This window comes from Gymnoscopelus microlampas, assembly GCF_963454915.1.
Source record: "Gymnoscopelus microlampas genome assembly, chromosome: 21".
In the NCBI taxonomy this organism is placed as follows: Eukaryota; Metazoa; Chordata; class Actinopteri; order Myctophiformes; family Myctophidae; genus Gymnoscopelus; species Gymnoscopelus microlampas.
The window spans coordinates 616,239-640,301 of record NC_139958.1 but is presented as its reverse complement, the minus strand read 5'-3'; the positions used below and the strand labels follow the sequence as shown (position 1 = coordinate 640,301).

Here is a 24,063-nt window from a genome sequence, read left to right as displayed (position 1 = left end):
ACATAAACTAGCTTATACTACATAAACTAGCTTATACTACATAAACTAGCTTATACTACATAAACTAGCTTATACTACATAAACTAGACACAAACCGTGTCTAACAGACCAATATGAAAAGGGTGTCAATTCTTCTCAGGCCTTTCAATCAGACACTGCATTCATGATTTGAGGCACTCTGGATGGGGTTCCTTCCGGTTCCGGGTCAGAGTTAAACAGTTAAACGACACATGAGGGCTACGCTACATGAGGGCTACGCTACATGAGGGCTACGCTACATGAGGGTTACGCTACATGAGGGTTACGCTACATGAGGGCTACGCTACATGAGGGTTACGCTACATGAGGGTTACGCTACATGAGGGTTACGCTACATGAGGGTTACGCTACATGAGGGTTACGCTACATGAGGGTTACGCTACATGAGGGCTACGCTACATGAGGGCTACGCTACATGAGGGTTACGCTACATGAGGGCTACGCTACATGAGGGTTACGCTACATGAGGGTTACGCTACATGAGGGCTACGCTACATGAGGGTTACGCTACATGAGGGTTACGCTACATGAGGGTTACGCTACATGAGGGCTACGCTACATGAGGGCTACGCTACATGAGGGTTACGCTACATGAGGGCTACGCTACATGAGGGTTACGCTACATGAGGGTTACGCTACATGAGGGTTACGCTACATGAGGGTTACGCTACATGAGGGTCAGGGGGTTAAACAGTTAAACGCTACATGAGGGTCAGGGGGTTAAACAGTTAAACGCTACATGAGGGTCAGGGGGTTAAACAGTTAAACGCTACATGAGGGTCAGGGGGTTAAACAGTTAAACGCTACATGAGGGTCAGGGGGTTAAACAGTTAAACGCTACATGAGGGTCAGGGGGTTAACTGTTAAACGCTACATGAGGGTCAGTCGACACGCTGCGTCCCACACCCCCGCCTCGCTCTCCCCCGTGGCCCCGGGGCGAGCGACGGCAGAGTAAGGCCTGGAGTTGACGGCGATGCGCTGGTGGTGAGCGTTCTTCTTCGGTGGTTCGCTCTGGATCAGACCGAACACCTCCAGCAGACGCAGCGCCGGGAACCAGCCGGAGATCTCAGCCAGGTCACTGAGGAGGAGAAGAAGAAGACCGGAGGTCATTTAATTATACTATTATTATCATTATTATTATTATTGTCTCCGTCAGGCCGAAAGGCATGGCGAGAGTATGTTTTAACCCCTGTCCGTCCGTCCCTGTGTCCGGTCCCTCCGAGAGCAGCTAATCTCCGGCACCGTTGGCCCGGTCGCAGTGAAACTGTGCACACACACTCCCTGGATGCCAATTCAGAACCTCTGCCCTAAAGCTTTCACATGGGCCTCGTATAGCGCCACCAGGAGGCCAATTTGTGCAAAACCCATTTACTCCTACAGATTTTGTCCAAACGTCATGCAAATCGGTACACAGTATCTCTATAGTCATGTGATCAACACGGATCTGTCTGATTTCACATATTCCATCCTGATTGGCTAAGGTTGACTTCCAAAATTTGCAGGATTGGTCCGTTTTGAACGAAATGCCTCAAATTATGCACGCAGCTTGGGATTTCCGTGAAATTTCACGCACATTCAACAACTCCTCGTCTTCTGTCACGGTCACATCTGCCGGTGTGCCCCCCAGGGCCTAACCCTAACCCCCAGGGGACAGGGAATTCCCCAGTCCTGTTCTCGCTGTATACCAACGACCTGAACAGCCCTGCTCACTAAGCCTGCATCATATTAGGAAAGCATGCGATATTCCATAACGACATGTCTCACGATAACCTGAAGCAAAAATGCTTCAGGTTATTTTTTGCAAACTAAAGACATATTAACACATTGTGTTTTGTTTTTCCACAAGGGGGCGCTCTCATGATCCTAGGACCCTGTAAAATGGATGGACGGATGTGAATCCAGTCAAAAAATGTCACTTCCGTGCCAATGATAGGATTTGGAGAAAAAGCTCCATATCTCCATACTTTTTTACAGTGGTCAAAACAAGCCATTTTCAACCAAGGGGCAAGGCTGAGATATTTACGATGAGGCCGACAAAATGGCCAGAGTGGCGCTGTTTTACCCTGCGCCGACCTGTGAGTTCAGAAAGAATTTATTTTAGCGCAAGTGAATGGGTTTTTTGACAAACTTTAGACTAGATTTTCTTACTGTAATAAAAATTGTCATAAATTCTATATGCTTCCAGTCGCTAGTTTAAAGTCTCCTTTCAATCATCAGGATATGCGTTTTGCTAAATTATGGTTCTATTTATTATAAAATTGACGATAAAGTAGGCTATTCTCTAAGAGGGGCGGGATGATTTGATTGACACGCTACACAACCAATAGCATTCATTCCCCGCCCCCGCTCTTGATTGACAAGCTACCCAACCAATAATGGTCTGAACTCATTCTGACGCGTATTGAAAGATGGCGGACCTACAGTCTTGCAGCAAAGGCTTCATTTTCGGTCTGTAGAAAGCAGCGGAGGGGGTTTGTCCATCTCATTTATACAGTCTATGTTTTCAACGCGCAATTTCTCTGCAATGGCGGATCACGTTAGAAATGTTATTGTTCCAGTGAGTCGTTAGACGGGACCCTCGACCATCGCCCAGACACCCTTTGTTTACATCCGCGTCCTCGTGGAGGTTCTACAGCTCTAAAACCATCTCTATGACCAGAGGACAATGTCCTGCCCTCCTACATCTCTATGACCAGAGGACAATGGCCCTGATTCATAAAGGGATTTGCGACCATATTTTGTACGTACCGGCATTTAGGACAAGTCGTACATATCCACCTGATGCATAAAGATTTTTTGGTCTGTGTTTTGTGCGTCAGGTGCGCACGTTCTCAGGTCAGCCCCGAGGCTGGCGTACCAGGGCTGAAATGTGCGTATGTCTTTAGAATGCTTTATTCTTCATGCCAAAATCAATTACAACAGTGGCAAACCTCAAATAAAATATATATGTGCCCAACATTTGTCAACACATATGTATAAAAAATAAAAAATAAATGTCAAACGATGTATTGCTTGTAGCCTATGCATAATATAGGCATGATGTAGATTCCACCGCTTTTTATTTATTTTCCATCTCAGCCAAAGTGTCACGTAATAATGAAAATAAGCTATGATGCCTTAATGAAACTGCGGAGGGACTGACTGCATCAGTGTCCGTGTCGCGGTATTAATTTGTAAAGCCTACTGTAGGCTACTGTATATTGATCACATGAACGCCACACACAACAGCCTAATAAATATTACCATCTGATGAGGAAAAATAAAGTGGATGAAAGCTGTGTCCAGAACCATTCCCCATTCCGACGTAGGACAGTGATATCCAAAATGAACTAATTTAATCAATAAGTAATCAATAAGCTCTGGTCCATAATCGGATAGCAGCGTTCCACTTGTATGCCCTGGATTTATTTTCAACATCATCTTTTTGATAACGTGAGCAATGTTATATCCTTTCCAGGTTATTAGTCTATTATTTGCTGGCGGGGTTAAACCTTGTAAACATTACTCATTACGTTCAGCTGATCCATCGTGCAATAGTGGGACTCGCTTCCAGACAGATCAGAATGATGTTCAAGTTCTCTGTCAGTGTCAAGGCATTGCGGCCGGGCCGACAGCTGTAAGTTTGGACGAGAAGTTAAACTCCGGTGTTGCCAGATTTTGTGAGAGAAATAAGCAACCAGGTCTATGAAAATAAGCCCAAAAGAAGCAACTGGCACTTAGGCCATTTATTATAAGCACTTTAATTAAACCGTTGTGAGCTTGTAGATCTGCCATATTTAAACAAAAATCTTGTAATACAATGTGGAATATTTGGAAGATTTTTTAAACATTCTAACAACACAAATCTGCCTCCAGCTGGCACAAAACATTTTCAGATGGGGCTTATAGGGATAAATTAGCCTACATATTAACTTGGGGGTCCATGACATAAAGATATTTGAGAACCACCGGTTAAAACAATTGAACAATTGTGAAGCAAGCCCAAATAACCAACTACACTTTAGAAACAAGCCCAAAAAACTGCACCCCACTTCTACCAATATTTACAAGCAACTTTACAGAAAAATAAGCGCAAATTCGCTTATAATAAGCGGACATGGCAACACTGTGCCGTAAAGTGACGTTAAAGTTGGATGCTGTTGGATGCAGACTTCGAGATTAATCAGATCCTACACCTGGTCATACGCACGTCTCTGTCATATACGACACCCCTTTTGAATCGCACGTCCGTTAGTGAGTACCAGAAATACGACCTCCTTTAAGAACTTCATTTACACCATATTTACGACCCTCGTTATGAATCGGGGCCAATGTCCTGTCCTCCTACATCTCTATGACCAGAGGACAATGTCCTGTCCTCCTACATCTCTATGACCAGAGGACAATGTCCTGTCCTCCTACATCTCTATGACCAGAGGACAATGTCCTGTCCTCCTACATCTCTATGACCAGAGGACAATGTCCTGTCCTCCTACATCTCTATGACCAGAGGACAATGTCCTGTCCTCCTACATCTCTATGACTAGAGTAGCAGGGTGAATAAGGTACATAAGGATGACTTACACTAGAGTAGCAGGGTGAATAAGGTACATAAGGATGACTTACACTAGAGTAGCAGGGTGAATAAGGTACATAAGGATGACTTACACTAGAGTAGCAGGGCGAATAAGGTACATAAGGATGACTTACACTAGAGTAGCAGGGCGAATAAGGTACATAAGGATGACTTACACTAGAGTAGCAGGGTGAATAAGGTACATAAGGATGACTTACACTAGAGTAGCAGGGTGAATAAGGTACATAAGGATGACTTACACTAGAGTAGCAGGGTGAATAAGGTACATAAGGATGACTTACACTAGAGTAGCAGGGTGAATAAGGTACATAAGGATGACTTACACTAGAGTAGCAGGGCGAATAAGGTACATAAGGATGACTTACACTAGAGTAGCAGGGCGAATAAGGTACATAAGGATGACTTACACTAGAGTAGCAGGGTGAATAAGGTACATAAGGATGACTTACACTAGAGTAGCAGGGTGAATAAGGTACATAAGGATGACTTACACTAGAGTAGCAGGGTGAATAAGGTACATAAGGATGACTTACACTAGAGTAGCAGGGTGAATAAGGAACATAAGGATGACTTACACTAGAGTAGCAGGGTGAATAAGGTACATAAGGATGACTTACACTAGAGTAGCAGGGTGAATAAGGAACATAAGGATGACTTACACTAGAGTAGCAGGGTGAATAAGGAACATAAGGATGACTTACACTAGAGTAGCAGGGTGAATAAGGAACATAAGGATGACTTACACTAGAGTAGCAGGGTGAATCTGGTAGCAGCGACTCAAGGACAGGTGCTTAAGGTTTTTTAGTTGTCCGATGACAGGGAAACAGTCGGTATTCAGCTGAGCGCTGTCACTGCAACAAACAACAACATAAATAACACAACAACAATAACACAACATCATCAATCACACAACAACATCAATCACACAACATCAATCACACAACAACATCAATCACACAACAACATCAATCACACAACAACAACATCAATCACACAACATAAATCACACAACAACAACATCAATCACACAACAACATCAATCACACAACAACATGGATGAATAAACAGACCTCAGATCCAGAGTTATAATGTTGGGACATCGTTTCACCAGGATCTTCACATCTGGGGGGAAAATAAACAACACCACATCAAACACTGATCTATAAAACATCTGGAACAAAATAAGCTTAAGCATCAATCATTTCCCTGTTAAAAATGTTCATATATTTTCATATATGTGATATATATATGTGACCAGTTTGACTGGGTTGAGTCATCTAGCATTTTTTCATTCTCATGATTTCATGTCATATGAAATCAGGGAATCAAAGCTAAATAATGATATATTGGTTAAAGATTGAGTGAATCGTTTTGAAACTAAAGTTTATAGAACTGAAGTCAAGTTAAATCTCTTCAGTAGAGAAAAAAAATCACACCCAGTGTGAAGTGGGCGGTGTGTGGTCATCACAACATGACTCACTTTAAAAAAAGGAAGAATTACTTTTTTTAAAGTCCATACTGCTATTCATAGGGCTGCACATGTGTCATGTGTTTCGCTAGCCAATCACAGTCCTGAATTTGCAAAGTCAGCCAATCACATTACAGTAAGTGGTGATGACACTAGCTGTAATGTGATTGGCTGACTTTGCAAAAGTATCGATTAGCATTAACAATGGCAGGGTTAGGGGGTATACAAATCTTTTGGTCGGTGTCCAAAACTCACTTATAGGGGGCGGCTACACCACCCCAAAAAACACTTGAATGTCTCTCATTCAGAGATAGATCTATCCCATCATGCAGAGCGGGATTTGCATTCCCTTTGTTTACAACATAGACATATAAAGGTAGACGCCTCCTCTGGCTCTGAAGCGTCTGTATGGCGGGCGCGCTTCCGCTTCCCGGGGGGGGGTAGCTGGAAACTTCTGCGTGTGTCACAGAAGGGGGCGTTCAGTAGGCCAATGAGAGGCGGGGGGGCGGGTGGGGGCGTGACAACTAGATTCTGAAATGTCCTGGAAAAGACGCGCTGTGATAGGCCAGTGCCGTTCCCCCCATTTCCGGGGGGGAAGGGGCAATGGCCAATCACAGCGCGTATGGCGGCCACCATACGAAACAGGTCGCTCCAACGAACTGCAGAGGCCAATGAGGTATCCAGGTTTCTATATCTATGGTTTACAAGGCTCTATTTGTTCTGTATGCTCTGAGACCAAGCGTTCGCCACTGCCCCCTGTTGGAACCAGTGCCCAGGAGGACCAACATGCATATAAATATAAACGTTTTAACAAAATATGATTGTTAACCCATTAAGACCTGGAAATGTGTCATTTTTAGATTTGCGCTAAAAAGCATTATTTTACACTTTGGGCTATTCAAAAATAGCAGATCTACAAGCTCATAGCGCGGCACCGAGTGCCGCTCTATGAGCTTGTAGATCTGCTATTTTTGAAAAATCGTGAAAATGTGTGCAAATCTTTGAAATATATATATATTTTAAAGCGAACATTTTTAACTCAAATCTTTGTTTCTGGGGGTCCCTGGAACAAAATATTTTGATGGGGGTCCGCGGCCAAATACATATCATTTTGGGGGTCCTTGACATGAAAAAGATTGAGCACCACTGATATAGAAACATACGTTTTTCAGAAAACTGTCGGGATTTAGGAGACATGTAGAATCAGCTTCAGGTCTCAACGGGTTAATACATCTTTCTTTGAGGTTTACATTGGCACAAGCCAACAGACTACAGACTAGTGATACCTTTCAAAACCATCGGGTAGAAATAGCGGATTATACAGTGATTTCGCGATGTTTGGATGGAAACTGAGGATTTGGTTAGCAATGCTAGCAGCTGCTCGCTCTAACTTTATATCTTATCTACGTGTTTATGCATTTATTTCATATTTACATGTGGATTTAAGCTCTGACATTTCTGTCAGACATACTCTAGTATGTGAAGAGTCTAACTGGGCTGTAAACTCATTTTGGATAAAAGGTTTTCTGCTTTCCTGAAGAAAGTGCACCAGCGACCAGTTAAAAATAACCCTAAACATGGTAGACAGACACACCTTCCAGTGTGTGTGTGTGAGTGGGTACATACACACATGTCCGTTTGTGACCGTTCGGCGTCCGTTTCCGTTCCCCGGAACTTCCATCCACTCCCATGTACGGTCCCGCTTTTTTTTAACATGGGAGTGGATGGAACTTCCGGGGAACGGAAACGGTATGAAACGGACGCGAAACGGTCGCGAACGGACATGTGTGTATGTACCCTGTGTGTGTGTGTGTGTGTGTGTGTGTGTGTGTGTGTGTGTGTGTGTGTGTGTGTGTGTGTGTGTGTGTGTGTGTGTACCTTCCAGACGGAGGGTCTCTCTGTATCCACTCAGGTTGAGGTGTGTGAGGTCAGAGGTCACGCTGCTCACAACCTGCTTCACATGTTCCTGAGAGAAGTTCCTGTTCCACGAAATGTTCAGTTCCTCTAACCTGGAGATTAACCACATAACACTGATCTATAGGGGAGTTTCCGGTGGCGTTACACGTGATGGCAGCTTAGTAACAGAGCTCCAGTATCAGCCTATAATTCCACTTAATTCAAGAAGTTTCATACATTCAGAGTGATACAAACCGAAAGAATAATGAGCGGGGAAAAGTCCCATGTGAAAAAAGGAGGTTACGAGTTGAGAAATACCGCTCCTGACCCAGTGAACGAAGACGGAGCAAACAATGTGAAAACAACGGCAACACAAGATGGCGGCGCCGGCGGTGAGGACCGGAGCCCTGGCCTGGTCACAGTGGCGTCGCTTCAAAAAGTAGTGAGCGAAGTCATGACTGCAGGACTGGCTACACTACAAGCCGCATTGAAAAAGGATCTCTCGGAATTTCGCACATGCTTCCTCAACGATATTAAAAAACAAATGGAGGAATTTAAATCCGAAATGAACCTGAAGATACAGGACTCGACGGACCGATTGGACAAAGCAGTGAGGAGTGTGGGGGAAATGGAGGAACGTGTCGCAGACACGGAAGAGTGGAATATTGGAGTCAAGGACGCCCTTATTCAACTACTTGCTGATCAACAAGCTTTGGAAGACAAATTGTCATATATGGAGGGATATTCCAGACGCCAAAACGTGAGGGTCTATTCCATTCCAGAGGGGGCGGAGGGGAACTCTGCGACCACGTTCATTGAAAACCTGATAAAGACGGAATTGGGTGATATGGGCTTGGGTCAGAACCAGGACTTTGGGATAGAGCGATGTCACAGGGTCGGACCAAAACCACCCGCGACCGCTCCACCACGTTCCATGGTGATCCGGTTCCTTAAATTCACGGTGAAAGAGAAAATCCTCCACACTGCCTGGAAGAAGAAGCCCTGTGTCCGGGGTAAACGGGTGTTTTTTGACCACGACTACGCGGAAGCTGTGCAGAAAAAGAGACAAGAATACGCTCCAGTTAAAAAAGCCCTACTCCTGAAGAAAATACGTTTTCAAACCCCGATGACCAGAATGCGAGTTGAGTTGGACACTGGTACCATGTTATACAACAGCGCAACACATGCAGCAGGGGACCTACGCAGCAAGGGATTCGAAATAGGTACCATCATCACCACTGAAAAGAAGAAAGGCACGGCAGAGACGGTGTTGGCTCGGCTTCTCCCATGGGAGGTAGCGGGACACCGACGCGACGAGCAACGGCAGATGCAGCAGCGGGCCCAGGAGAGGCTGAGTGAATACCGCAGGAGATATATAGAGCCTGGTGGCGGCTCCCCGGGAGGAGGATCGCCGAGTCGCGACGAAAACATCGTCGCCTCCCCGACCGCAAGCCCCACAGTGACCGGACGGAGCCCGCCGGACAGACACGGGGTCCGAGAGCAGCCAGAACCTGCGGCGACGCCAGATAAAGTGTGAGCGACCTATTCTCGATTTCATGGAGCTCGGTGGGTGATACAGTTAATCATATAAATGACAGTATCCTCTGAATAAGTTTAAAAATCATTGAAAAAGGCTGATACCTTCTACTGTGAAAGCCACACGTTTCCTTTTCTTCTTACCGAGGGGCCCCACCTTGTGGTTAGTCCCCCTCATCTATCGAAGGCTTTATGACGCCTTCGTTTGTGTTAGGAAATTCCTTGTATTATAATTATTTCCTTTTGAATGTTTTGCTATATTTTTGTCTCTGTTTTTTTTGCGAGGTCTGGGATGTTACAGGTACAGTGTATATATTTTTAAATGTGGGATGTTGTTGTGATACTGAGAGTTATGGTATTTTCGCCCTTTTTTTCAATATTTGGGATACATTATGCACACAGGGTTTGAAATGAAAAATGTATGCATTTTCAGCATTATAATCTACTCTCTTTAAATGTAAATGGGTTAAACAGCCCAATTAAGAGGAGTAAAATGATAGCAAAAATAAAAAAGGAAAAGGTTAATATTGCCTTTTGGCAAGAAACACACCTATCTGATGCAGAACACGAAAAAAATAAAAAAAATGGGCTTTAAGAATACCTTCTTCTCCTCATATAAAAATGGTAAAAAGAGAGGGGTTGCTATATTGATTTCTAACTCAATCCGATTTGAATTCATATCTGAAATAATTGATAAGGAGGGAAGATATGTTCTACTAAAGGGGAAAATAGACCAAAAAGAGGTCACATTGTTTAATGTTTATGCCCCCCCTGGTAGTACTATGTCCTTCTTCAGGAAAATATTTAATTTGATTGCATCGGAGTCATATGGCAGTCTCATTTTTGCAGGTGATATAAATGCTACTCTTCATAACTCAGACTCAACAAATAAGAAAAGAAAGAGAACTTCTATTGAAAAACATATAAATAAGGCATTAGTGGACCTGGGGCTGATCGATGTATGGCGAGCTATGCATGGATCGACCCCAGGATACACCTTCTTCAGTGCAAGGCACTCTGTGCACACTAGACTGGATTACATATTTATATATAATGGAGACCTGCACGGGATAAGGGAGTGTAAAGTAGGCCAGAGGGATCTTTCCGATCACTCGGGAGTATATTTGACCTTTCATTTGGATGGTAGAAGAAGAAAAACACTTTGGAGAATGAATACCAGTCTTTTGAACGACACAGCATTTAGAAAAACAATGGAGTCAGATTTAACTACATATCTACAGGATAATGATGGAGGAGATGTAAATCCAGGTATTTTATGGGACTGTGCAAAATGTGTTCTTAGAGGAAAGATTATTGCCCAAACAGCCATGATAAAAAAGATCAAAGACCACAAATTATCAAACCTACAGGAAAAATTGAGAGAGCTGGAACAAACACATGTTAAAAACAAGGAGCCCTCCATAATCCACCAAATCAGAAATGTTAAACAGGAAATAGACAAGATACTTAGTGAAGAAGTGGAAAAGAATTTAAGGTTTATGAAACAAAGGTATTATGAGGCTGGCCCCAAAGCAGCAAGACTGCTAGCTTGGAGGCTTAAAAAGCAACAAGCTGAAAACACTATATATAAAATTAGAGACCCAATTACAAATAAGATCACTAGCAATATATGAATGGCATACAGAAAGCATTTGAAACATATTTTAAAAAATTATACTCCCAACCAGATCGGGCAGATGAACGTACTATTGTTGATTTTTTGGAATCATTAGACCTCCCCACAATTGGCACAGAAATGAACAAAGAGCTAATTTCCCCAATAACACAAGAGGAAATAGATAATGCTATCTCTGGCCAGAATTCTAATAAATCACCTGGGACAGATGGTTTTCCTAGTGAATGGTACAAATCTATGAGGGTGCAATTACTCCCTCTGCTGGAGAAGTGCTTCAACTACGTGTTAAAAGATAGTATTCTACCACAGTCCTGGAATGAAGCATTCATCTCTGTGATTCACAAAGAAGGGAAGGACAGGATGGAGTGTGGGAATTATAGACCCATAAGTGTTTTAAACACGAATTATAAGCTATATGCCTCCATCTTAACGAAAAGAATGGAAAGTATAATGCCGTGGCTGATTGATGAGGATCAAACCGGATTCATAAGAAATAGACACTCAGGATAATGTACGAAGGGCTCTACATGTTATTGAACGGATTAATTATGAAAAAACTAGTGCTATTGTCCTCAGCCTAGATGCTAAGGCTGCTTTTGACTCAGTAGGTTGGGAATTCCTTTATTTGGTAATGCATAGATTTGGTTTCTGTGAAGGTTTTATACAACGTATCCAAACACTCTACTCTTCTCCCACTGCAAGAATTAAAATAAATGGTAGCCTATCTGACTCTATAGCCCTGAAACGTGGGTGCAGGCAGGGATGTCCGAGTAGCCCCTCCCTCTTCATTTTTTTCATAGAACCCCTAGCTCAAGCAATAAGACAAGAGACCCGATTGAAGGGCATCTCCATTGGGGGAGAGGAATATACTATAGGCCTTTACGCGGACGATGTATTGGTCACAATCATGGACCCAGGTTCTGGTCTTCCTGTACTGATGGAAATGTTGGAAACATATGGGTTTTACTCAGGGTATGTGCTCAACGTACATAAAACTCAGGTCTTGACACTAAATTATACCCCTACGCAAGAATGCATCACAAAATACAACTTTAATTGGTATTTACCCCATATCAAATATTTGGGTATACATCTGCCCAAGGATCTGTCACAACTGTTTGATGTCAACTATGGGGGTGCAACTAGGAAAATGTATGATGATCTCAGTAGATGGAGCATGCTTCCTCTTGACCTGGGAGGTAGAATAAGAGCAGTCAAAATGGTAATCTTACCCAGATTGCTATACCTTTTCTTGTCACTACCAGTAGAAATACCCTTGAAACAATTCAGAGAATGGAATAAACATATTTCACGCTTTATCTGGGACAAGAAAAGGCCACGGGTGAAATTTTCTACCCTACAGCTACCCCGGGCGAGAGGAGGCATGTCCCTCCCTTCTTTAAGGGATTATTATTTGTCAGCACAGCTGAGACCCCTTGTATATTGGTGTAACCCGACCTATATTGCTAAATGGAAAAACATAGAGCTATCCTTAATGGATAAACCAATACAGTCATTACTAGGTTGCACTGAGGGAGAGAAAGGGATGTTTCAGACAGTGAGCCAATGGGTAAATTTTTCATTTAAAATATGGTTAGAAGTGATTAAACGTTTCCAACTCCAGAAGGAGGCTAAGCTATTAAGCTGGCCAGCATATGATCCTGCCTTCGTGCCAGCATTACTGGACGGCAGATATAGACAATGGGTTCGTCTTGGTATCACCTCCATATGTACAATGATTAAAAAAGGGGATATTGACAGTTTTGAAAATATGAGTAAGACATATGGGCTGGCTAAGCATGACTTTTTCAGATATCTACAGTTAAGGGATTTTTTCGGGAAAGAAATAAAAAGGTCCAATCCGGGGATCACACCAACTATAATAACTGTATTTGTTGATGCTTATAACTCAGGCAGTAATAGAGGTATTATAAGTAAACTATACAATGGAATTATGTCATTGAATAAGGACTCTACGATATATGTGAAACAACGATGGGAAAAAGAACTTGGCATTGACATAAGTGATGAAGTGTGGTCGGACTCATGGGAAACACAATCAACGACTACTAACTCCTTGACCTGGAGAGACTTTTGCTGGAAAAAACAAATCTGCTTCTTTATCACCCCCAAACAGAAATCCAAACAAACTGGAAACCAGCTAGACTGCTGGAGGGAATGTGGAGATACTATGGTTGACCATGCACATATCTTTTGGTCTTGTCCTGCAATTCAACCTTTCTGGGAGGAGGTAGCAACACTTATCTCAGAGATTCTAGGTTTCAGTGTTAATACTACATTTGAGTCTTTGTATCTTGGACAAACCCCGGATGGACTAAGTCAGAATGACTCTTACTTGTTTAAGATTCTACTTGCAGCAAGCAAAAAAGCTATTACAAAGAACTGGTTGCAGAAAAACTGCCCTACTATGGGGCTATTCATCAGTACTGTGAGACAATTGCATCTCTTAGAGCAGATGACCTACTCTTTGAGGCTCCAAAAAGAGCTGGGTGAAAAAAAGATTGTATTGTATTTTGTATTTGATCTTCAATATTGTCAACATGTCTCAGTCTTATTATTATTACTAGTACCAAATGTCCCATGACCTCTATTATTTTATTATTTTATCATTTATTTATTTCTGTTCTGTTTTTGTTTTTTACCTGTATGTTTTATTTCTACTGCTGTTTTTCTGTTGTTTTTTTGTACTATTTGATTTTATGTATTGTTTGATAAAACTTCTGAAAATAAAGAGTTTAAAAAAAAAAAAAACACTGATCTATAGAACATATGGAACATCTCCAATAATAAAGAAATACATCACATGGATGCAACTGGGACGCATCATCAGTGTTGTAGCCTGGGGTCATAGGGTGTTTCGGGTCTCGCAACAACATACACCCTCGCCCAGGTGACCCAGCCAGGGTTGATCAAGCCCCGACTTACGTCCCAGTAGCTACTGTACCCACGGTCAGTCCTATACTGAAAGACAGGGCCACTCAGTCCGCTTCTCCGGAAGTACTCTGCCGGGACTCGGGGAGGCTCTGGCACGTGGAGGGACTAGGCTCTGTGGGCTGTCTCCTGGCCGGGCTCCTCCTTCGTCTCACCAGGTCCAGGACCTGAGCGCTGTACCAGATCAGGTGCACCGCCCCGATCCAAACATTTCCTTCTGGCGTGATGGTTCCTTGGGCCGATACCACTAGATTGGGCCGTCTAATGGTATTAGCTCCGCTTGCGGTACGCTGGAATGGAACGGCCCTCCTAAAGGCCTCACCGCGGGTTTGTTGGGCTTCTTCCTCACGGAAGACACAGCATGGGGCGCTAACCCATACTGCTCCATATATGTATATATATATATATATACTAACCCATACTGCTCCCGGGATGCCGTCTACATTCCGGCTGTCAACAGTCTCTCCTGTGGTCACCAAACTATTCCTGGTTGTCAAGTAGTCTATAAATTCCTATGAGCCACTATAAATAGAATAACTAATAAAGAAATACATCACATGGATGCAACTGGGACGCATCATCAGTGTTGTAGCCTGGGGTCATAGGGTGTTTCGGGTCTCGCAACAACATACACCCTCACCCAGGTGACCCAGCCAGGGCCATATAACACTGATCTATAGAACATATGGAACATCACCACATAACACTGATCTATAGTACTGTCCTCCGTCAGAATTAGAGTACAGGACACACCATACTGTATCCTCATCAGATGGTAAGACTGCGTCATGTGATCACTGATGAGTGAGACTGTGTCATGTGATCACTGATGAGTGAGACTGTGTCATGTGATCACTGATGAGTGAGACTGTGTCATGTGATCACTGATGAGTGAGACTGTGTCATGTGATCACTGATGAGTGAGACTGTGTCATGTGATCACTGATGAGTGAGACTGCGTCATGTGATCACTGATGAGTGAGACTGTGTCATGTGATCACTGATGAGTGAGACTGTGTCATGTGATCACTGATGAGTGAGACTGTGTCATGTGATCACTGATGAGTGAGACTGTGTCATGTGATCACTGATGAGTGAGACTGTGTCATGTGATCACTGATGAGTGAGACTGTGTCATGTGATCACTGATGAGTAAGACTGTGTCATGTGATCACTGATAAGGTCAATATTATACATTAAAAGCACGACATGAAACTTAAAGGCCAAACTGTGGGAACACTCGCAGAAACGGCAAACACGCCGAGGAAACTAATAATTCAGCTCTATAATTCACCTGAAAATAAATAAAAATCGGCTGAAATTGCATCATGTCTATAATATGCATGAATAAGGCATTCTAATGTGTAAGTCATGAAGAATAAGGCATTCTAATGTGTAAGTCATGAAGAATAAGGCATTCTAATGTTTTAGTCATGAAGAATAAGGCATTCTAATGTGTTAGTCATGAAGAATAAGGCATTCTAATGTGTTAGTCATGAAGAATAAGGCATTCTAATGTGTAAGTCATGAAGAATAAGGCATTCTAATGTGTAAGTCATGAAGAATAAGGCATTCTAATGTGTAAGTCATGAAGAATAAGGCATTCTAATGTGTAAGTCATGAAGAATAAGGCATTCTAATGTGTTAGTCATGAAGAATAAGGCATTCTAATGTGTAAGTCTGCATCAGAGCAGACGTGAGAACCAGCAGATCTCCTGCTAAATGAACCGACAGAAATAAATGAATGAATCAGATGAATGACGACAGAATTTACTTAATTCCTTCCAAAAAAAATATAATAATTAAAATGTTACCGTGGGAAGCAGCGCAGCATGTGACCACCGGAGGCAGCAGAGAAACCATCACAACCACACAGATTGAGGTGAGACATGTGTGTATTCTGAGATAGACCCCTAACACACACACACACACACACACACACACACACACACACACACACACACACACACACACACACACACACACACACACACACACACACACACACACACACACACACACAGAAAATGAGAATCAATACAACAGGACTAAGCTATTTCATATAGTTATGTATGTAGTACATGGGTCTTCAACAGGGGGTCCGGGACCCCTAGGGGTCCTCAGAGTTACTACAGGGGGGTATAGGACCCCTAGAGGGTCCTCAGAGTTACTACAGGGGGGTATAGGACCCCTAGAGGGTCCTCAGAGTTACTACAGGGGGGTATAGGACCCCTAGAGGGTCCTCAGAGTTACTACAGGGGGGTATAGGACCCCTAGAGGGTCCTCAGAGTTACTACAGGGGGGTATAGGACCCCTAGAGGGTCCTCAGAGTTACTACAGGGGGGTATAGGACCCCTAGGGGGTCCTCAGAGTTACTACAGGGGGGTATAGGACCCCTAGGGGGTCCTCAGAGTTACTACAGGGGGGTATAGGACCCCTAGAGGGTCCTCAGAGTTACTACAGGGGGGTATAGGACCCCTAGAGGGTCCTCAGAGTTACTACAGGGGGGTATAGGACCCCTAGAGGGTCCTCAAAGTTACTACAGGGGGGTATAGGACCCCTAGAGGGTCCTCAGAGTTACTACAGGGGGGTATAGGACCCCTAGAGGGTCCTCAGAGTTACTACAGGGGGGTATAGGACCCCTAGAGGGTCCTCAGAGTTACTACAGGGGGGTATAGGACCCCTAGAGGGTCCTCAGAGTTACTACAGGGGGGTATAGGACCCCTAGAGGGTCCTCAGAGTTACTACAGGGGGGTATAGGACCCCTAGAGGGTCCTCAGAGTTACTACAGGGGGGTATAGGACCCCTAGAGGGTCCTCAAAGTTACTACAGGGGGGTATAGGACCCCTAGAGGGTCCTCAGAGTTACTACAGGGGGGTATAGGACCCCTAGAGGGTCCTCAGAGTTACTACAGGGGGGTATAGGACCCCTAGAGGGTCCTCAGAGTTACTACAGGGGGGTATAGGACCCCTAGAGGGTCCTCAGAGTTACTACAGGGGGGTATAGGACCCCTAGAGGGTCCTCAGAGTTACTACAGGGGGGTATAGGACCCCTAGAGGGTCCTCAGAGTTACTACAGGGGGGTATAGGACCCCTAGAGGGTCCTCAGAGTTACTACAGGGGGGCTGCTAAATCTCTGTGTGATAGGATTTTTTTTTTTCATCTCTCTCATCTATACAATATGGATTAGCCTATCAGAGAACAGCACTAACTGGATTAGCCTATCAGAGAACAGCAGTAACTGGATTAGCCTATCAGAGAACAGCACTAACTGGATTAGCCTATCAGAGAACAGCACTTACTGGATTAGCCTATCAGAGAACAGCACTAACTGGATTAGCCTATCAGAGAACAGCACTAACTGGATTAGCCTATCAGAGAACAGCACTAACTGGATTAGCCTATCAGAGAACAGCACTAACTGGATTAGCCTATCAGAGAACAGCACTTACTGGATTAGCCTATCAGAGAACAGCACTAACTGGATTAGCCTATCAGAGAGCAGCACTTACTGGATTAGCCTATCAGAGAACAGCACTAACTGGATTAGCCTATCAGAGAGCAGCACTTACTGGATTAGCCTATCAGAGAACAGCACTAACTGGATTAGCCTATCAGAGAACAGCACTTACTGGATTAGCCTATCAGAGAACAGCACTTACTGGATTAGCCTATCAGAGAACAGCACTAACTGGATTAGCCTATCAGAGAGCAGCACTTACTGGATTAGCCTATCAGAGAGCAGCAGGGACTCCAGGCTGAGGTGGGTGAGTTGTGAGCAGCCAATCACAATGTTCTCCAGACAGGAAGTAGAGATGGTGCAGTTGGACAGGTCCATCTGACGCACGCGCAGCACCCTGAAAAACACTGATCTATAAAACACCTGGAACCATAAAACGCTGATCTATAAAACACCTGGAACCATAAAACACTGATCTATAAAACACCTGATCTATAAAACACCTGGAACTAGAGATGCACCGATACAGGTTTTTTCAATTCCGATCCGATCCGATATATCAATTAGGATACTTTTCGATATCCGATATATATGCCGATATCTAGGGTTGTCCGATATTGGCTTTTTTACCGATAACCGATATACCGATAGTCAAACTCTTAATTACCGATACCGATATCAACCGATACCGATATATGCGGGGATTATTGTTTCAAAAACCGATACCGATATTTTCCGATATCGATTTTTATGCTAATATCGGCCGATAATATCGGGAGGCCGATAATATCGAACATCCCTACCGATATCCGAGCAAAACTTTAAATACAGAAAAAATGCATTACCTTTCAATTAAAGACATTTATTACTGCATATTTTAAAGTACAATAACAGTAGAAAAAAAAAGTTAAACAAATACACTATCATCTATCACCAAAATAAAATACCTACAAATAATAAATTAAAACAATGTGCATACTTAGCTGCTTCTTAAAATTGTATTAAACACAAAATAAAAAAAATACTGTAGGTCTGTTGTAATGCAGCAGCAACCACTGTAAACAAGGCAACCACATCTCATCGTGGCTTTTTAAAGTTAAACAAGTGCCTGGCAGTGCAAATATTTAATTGGCAAATGCAAAAAAAGTGGCTACTCCTCATTTTTTTTAACAGAATATTTGAAAGTGCAATTAACAGTAAAGAAAAAAACAAATACACTATCAAAAGAATAAACCTACACATACTAAATTAAAACAATGTGCATAATTAGCTGCTTCTTAAAGTTGTATTAAACACAAAATAAAAAAATAATGTAAGTCTGTTGTAATGCAGCAGCAACAAGGCAACCACATCTCATCGTGGCTTTTTAAAGTTAAACAAGTGCCTGGCAGTGCAAATATTTAATTGGCAAATGCAAAAAAGTGGCTACTCCTCATTTTTTAACAGAATATCTTAAAGTGAAACAACAGTAAAAAAAAACAAAAACAAATACACCATAATCGAAAGAATATACCTACAAATAATAAATTAAAACACTGTGCATAGCTGCTTCTTAAAATTGTATTTAACAGAAAATAAATAAAATACTGTAGGTCTGTTTTAGCAGCAACCACTGTAGTGTAAACAAAAGAAACCACATCTTTCATTGTGGCTTTTTTAAAGTTATCAGGCAGGTATCATCTTAACTTAGGAGTAGGACATGGATTAACCCAATTAAGACAACACCAGAAGAATCTCACTTAAGAGAACTTTGTCAGGTTTTTCTTGAGGAAAATTATCATTTCTGCTCTCTCTGGTGTAAGGCGGTTTCTCTTTTCATCCACTATGTTGGATGTGGTGCTAAACAGTCTCTCACTTTCAACTGAGGTGGAGGGGGCACTGAGGAATTTTAATGCAATAGCAGCAACTGCAGGAAAGCTATCATGTTTTTTTTCCCAGAACTGGAAAGGGGACTCAGAGCGAGGAATTGTTGGCTCTTGTAAATACTTTTGCATTTGAACTAGACCAACATCAATCTTACTCCCTGTTCCAGGATCACCTTTCTCCTCCAGAATGTCATCATACAGAGTCATCAAACTGCTCTTGGGTCTGCTTGGACCAGCTGCTTCCATGCGAGGCACCTTCTCTGCTGGCTCTGTTGTTTCTGAAGCTAAATCTTCTTCAGTAGCTGCTGGCTCTGTTGTAGCTGAAACTGAAGCTGCTCCATCATTTAGTGTTGGCTCTATTTTCCTGATCTCTTGCATCAGGGCATCCCTGGCTTGCTGGGCTGTGACATCACCTGTGAAGAATCTGACACAAAAATAAAATAGGTTGAGCACAACTATACTATAGTGTAGCTAAGCAGTAAGCACCAGCCAGTCATGTGTGAATTAAATAAACATGTTAAAAATAAATCTGTAAATACAATTACTTCTCTCTCTCTCTCTCTCTCACACACACACACACACACACACACACACACACACACACACACACACACACACACACACACACACACACACACACACACACACACACACACACACACACACACACACACACACACACACACACACACACTTTAGACTACAGTTCAACATGTTATCTAGTTTGTGCAGCATTTCACATTTAAAAACAGCCAACAACATTGTATTGATAAAAAATTGAATACATGCTGTCTTACCTATCTTTATAGCGTGGGTCCACTAAAGTGGCTATAGAGTAGAGGGGTTGACCTTCGGTGGTGCTAAAGCGTCTGTTCACAGCTTCCAGAAGCGTACGTTTCATTGTTTTTATGCCACTGTCAGCACTGGTCTCCCGACTGAGCAGCCGCTTCAGCACGGTGATGGCTGGGATCACATCGGCTGCAGTGGAGGTCGCTGAGCTGATGTTGTTAGTTGTCTCCTCGAAGGGTTCCAGTACTGTCACTGTTTTTTCCAACAATGACCACTCGTTGGCAGACAGTGTTGCTGGCAGGTTGTGGTCCGCTTGATATGCACAGAGGGCTCGTTTCTGTTCCAGAAGGCTTTTTATCATATATAGTGAGCTGTTCCACCTAGTCTGAACGTCTTGCTGGAGACGTTTTGTGTCCTGCTGTAGCTCTAATTGAACGTCTTGAAAGCGGGACTGTGCAACTTGTGAATGTTTAAAATGAGTCACTATTCTCCTTGCATTGGCGAGGGCATCATTTACACTGTGCTGTGAGAGCAGACCCTCGTGAACAACTAGCTGCAGTGTGTGTGCCAAGCAGCCCAAACTATCAACAGGCACCTCATCCATCGCCTTTTTCATATTACTGGCATTGTCTCTCAAAACCACATGCACTTTAGACAGTGGGATCTTCCAGTTGTCCAGCATCTCCTTCATTGTGTTTTTAATTAACTCGCTGGTGTGTGAGCCCCTGCACTCTTTAACCTGCAGCACCGCGCTGTTAAACGCATAATTCTCCGCACTGACCCAATGTGCGGTGAGACTTATTAGCGACATTGGGCTAACGGACGAGGACCAGATGTCAGTAGTGAAACTCAGATGTTTAACATCTTTTAACACAGCTGCTAACCGCGACGACACTCTGTCGTATAGTTCTGGTAAAGCAGTCTCTGATATGTATTTTCTGGAGGGGATATTATATTTTGGCTCAAGGTGTTCGATCAGGCTGCGAAAGCCAACATTATCAACAACAGAGAGAGGCTGATCATCCAGCACAATGAAATTGAGCACCTTCTCTGTAATTCCTTTAGCCTTCGGGGCGTCTGCTGAAAGTTTGTCTTTCTTCTTGAAAGCATCAGTGATCTTCTGCTGCGGGCATTCTCGTTCTCGATTAGCTTTCTCCAGCTCCTCGTGTTCTTTCTTGTGTTTTTGTAGATGCCTGGCCAAATTGGTGGTATTATACGACTTAATACTTTTTCCACCCCTTGGAACATGAACGTCACATACTTTGCACTTTGCTGTGCTGCTTTTTGGCGTCTCAAGTGTGAAATAATTCCAAATTAAGGACATGTTTACTTTGTGCCGGCTCCACGCTCCACCAGACGAAAACACTTCCTGAGCGGGGCTACTCCGTGTCTGTAGGTAAATGGAAGCTCCGCACCAAAACTCATGGCCCCATTGTTTTTTCACGGACCAGTCGTTCTTGTATTTATTTTACTGGGGATAAGGTTATACATACGTTTAGGGTTAGGCATACATTACTGAGGTTAAGTTTAGGGATAAGGTTATGTTTTTGCACCGTTTTACTGAGGTTACGTTTAGGGCGTTTAGGCATAGTTTGCTGGGGCTACTGTGTTTTGGGACGAGCGTTTTGGTATTCAGTCTACAGTCTTCACATGCTGTGAGGGCCGTCAGAAAAGACTGGAGAAGCGACGAAAAAAAGTTTGCTGGATCGTTTTATCTAATAGTAATTTGCTAAAACGTTTGGTTATGGTCTTACAATTGCGCGATTATATTATATATATTTATAAACCAGAGATTTTTTTTTAAACTTTAAAAAAAAAAAAAAAATGTTTTAAACTTTTTTTTAAACTTTTTTTTATCGGAACGTGGATCGGTTATGTCATGTCCGGTATCCGATACGTGAAATAAGTCATATCGGTAGCCGATACCGATACCGTATCGGTATCGGTGCAACTCTACCTGGAACCATAAAACACTGATCTATAAAACACCTGATCTATAAACACCTGGAACCATAATAACCAAACACTATGCAACCGGGAAAAACTAAAGAAAAAGTCTCACTAGACGAGATAGAAAAGTGGAGATATGGGACACATCCATCTTGATCACATGACTGTAGAGATTCGTTGCCCTCATTCATCAATGGAGCATAAAAAACTGCTTATTTTTTGCCTTAAATGTGGCCGTAGGCCAACGTGGCATTTATCAAAGGATCATTACAGCCAATCCTAGCGTACATTTGGTCGGAGCTCTGATAAATCTGACGGCTGAAACCGAGCGTTAAAGTGCAAGACCACTTTGGTAGAGGTTTGGTTTGTGTAGTTACCTCGCCATGATGTAACTCCAAACGTGGACAAGAAATCTAAAATAATTGCTCCATTAATTAGAAATTGATCATTAAAAATATGCTCCCCATTGACCTACATTGTACACTGAAACAGATCTCAAAGTCACTCTTTTAGCACATAAACGAACACAAACAAAGCTGATTCAGACAATATATAACATCACCAAACCCACTACTGTTTATTTTTTTAATAAAAATGTCAACTTCCTGATGATTTTACTATTTGAAGATCCTGATCCGGATCCGCCGATCCCAGTCCAGGTTTTCTTCTTAATAAAAATAGCTAAATCAACAGTAAGTTAACATTTTCATAAAAAAACAAACAGTAATGGGTTTGGTGATGTTCTATATTGTCTGAATCGACTTTGTTTACATTCGTTTACATGCTAAAAGAGCGACTTTGAGAGCTGTTTTATCGTACAATGTAAGTCAATGAGGAGCATATTTTGAATTATCAATTTCTAATCAATGGAGCAATTATTTTTTATTTCTTGACCACCTTTGGAGTTACATCATGGCGAGGTAACTACACAACCCAAACCTCTACCAAAGTGGTATTGCCCTTTAAAGAACACGCCCTTAAATATTCTCAAAACGCCCCGAATTTATGACATGTGTGTGACGTGACACACACTCACACACACACACACACACACACACACACACACACACACACACACACACACACACACACACACACACACACACACACACACACACACACACACACACACACACACACACACACACACACACACACACACACACACACCTATTTGCAAGCCCAACTGCGTAACAGTCTTGGTCAAGTAGGCTAGTAGCCTACATGAATGACAGATTACACCAATCACATTGCCATGAATGGAATATGTTTGTATATTAATTTATTTAACCCTTACAGAGGAGTGTAGGCTATTCCCGGTGAGACTGGGGCCACCACGTTAATGAGAGAAAACATTAATGGATGAAGGCTGGTGTGTGTTGGGAGGGTTAAATGAAAAGATATTACGCGCCGGTCCAAACTCCCGAAAATGCTCTCGCATTAGCGCTCGTATATTCTGAAAATAGCAGATCTACAAGCTCACAACGCCTGTTGATGTGAAGCGTTGCGTTGTGAGCTTGTAGATCTGCTATTTTCAAATAGCCAATGCAGCCAGGTCTGCAAGCTTAACCGAATGACGGTTAAAGTAGTTTGTTTAAATTAGTTTATAAAATGTTATATTTTCACAGGGATTATTTATTAGTGTGTTAGATATACATGTTGGAGTGGATACATGTGTCCAGATCATTGCTTCTCAAAGTGGGGTCCGGGGACCCCCAGGGGTCCTTGATGGAGTTCCAGGGGGTCCCCAGCTAAATGATAGATAGTTAGGAACCAAATGGACCCTTATGGGTCTGTAACTCTGAGAGTGTACAAATGCAACCAAATGGACCCTAACGGGTCCATTTGGTTCCATTTGTACACTCTCAGAGTTAAATTGACATAGATTTTACAATAT

The 24,063-nt window shown here is 42.8% G+C and overlaps 1 protein-coding gene across 3 annotated transcripts in view; it reads right to left on the bottom strand.

Annotated features, from left to right (window-relative positions):
* Nucleotides 1-550: 550 nt before the first annotated feature.
* Nucleotides 551-24,063, bottom strand: part of skp2 (S-phase kinase-associated protein 2, E3 ubiquitin protein ligase) — a 36,112-nt gene continuing 12,599 nt past the window's right edge. The window contains exons 5-10 of one of the 3 annotated variants that reach the window (XM_084046681.1): nucleotides 17,825-17,974; nucleotides 15,918-16,016; nucleotides 7,962-8,092; nucleotides 5,686-5,737; nucleotides 5,359-5,466; nucleotides 551-1,117 (exon numbers count right to left, since the gene is read on the bottom strand). In XM_084046681.1, coding sequence (XP_083902807.1) covers nucleotides 910-1,117; nucleotides 5,359-5,466; nucleotides 5,686-5,737; nucleotides 7,962-8,092; nucleotides 15,918-16,016; nucleotides 17,825-17,974 — 748 coding nt within the window. In that variant the 3' untranslated portion in view covers nucleotides 551-909. The remainder of the gene's footprint in view (nucleotides 1,118-5,358; nucleotides 5,467-5,685; nucleotides 5,738-7,961; nucleotides 8,093-15,917; nucleotides 16,017-17,824; nucleotides 17,975-24,063) is intronic. The other 2 variants (XM_084046682.1, XM_084046683.1) reach the window with 2 other exon arrangements.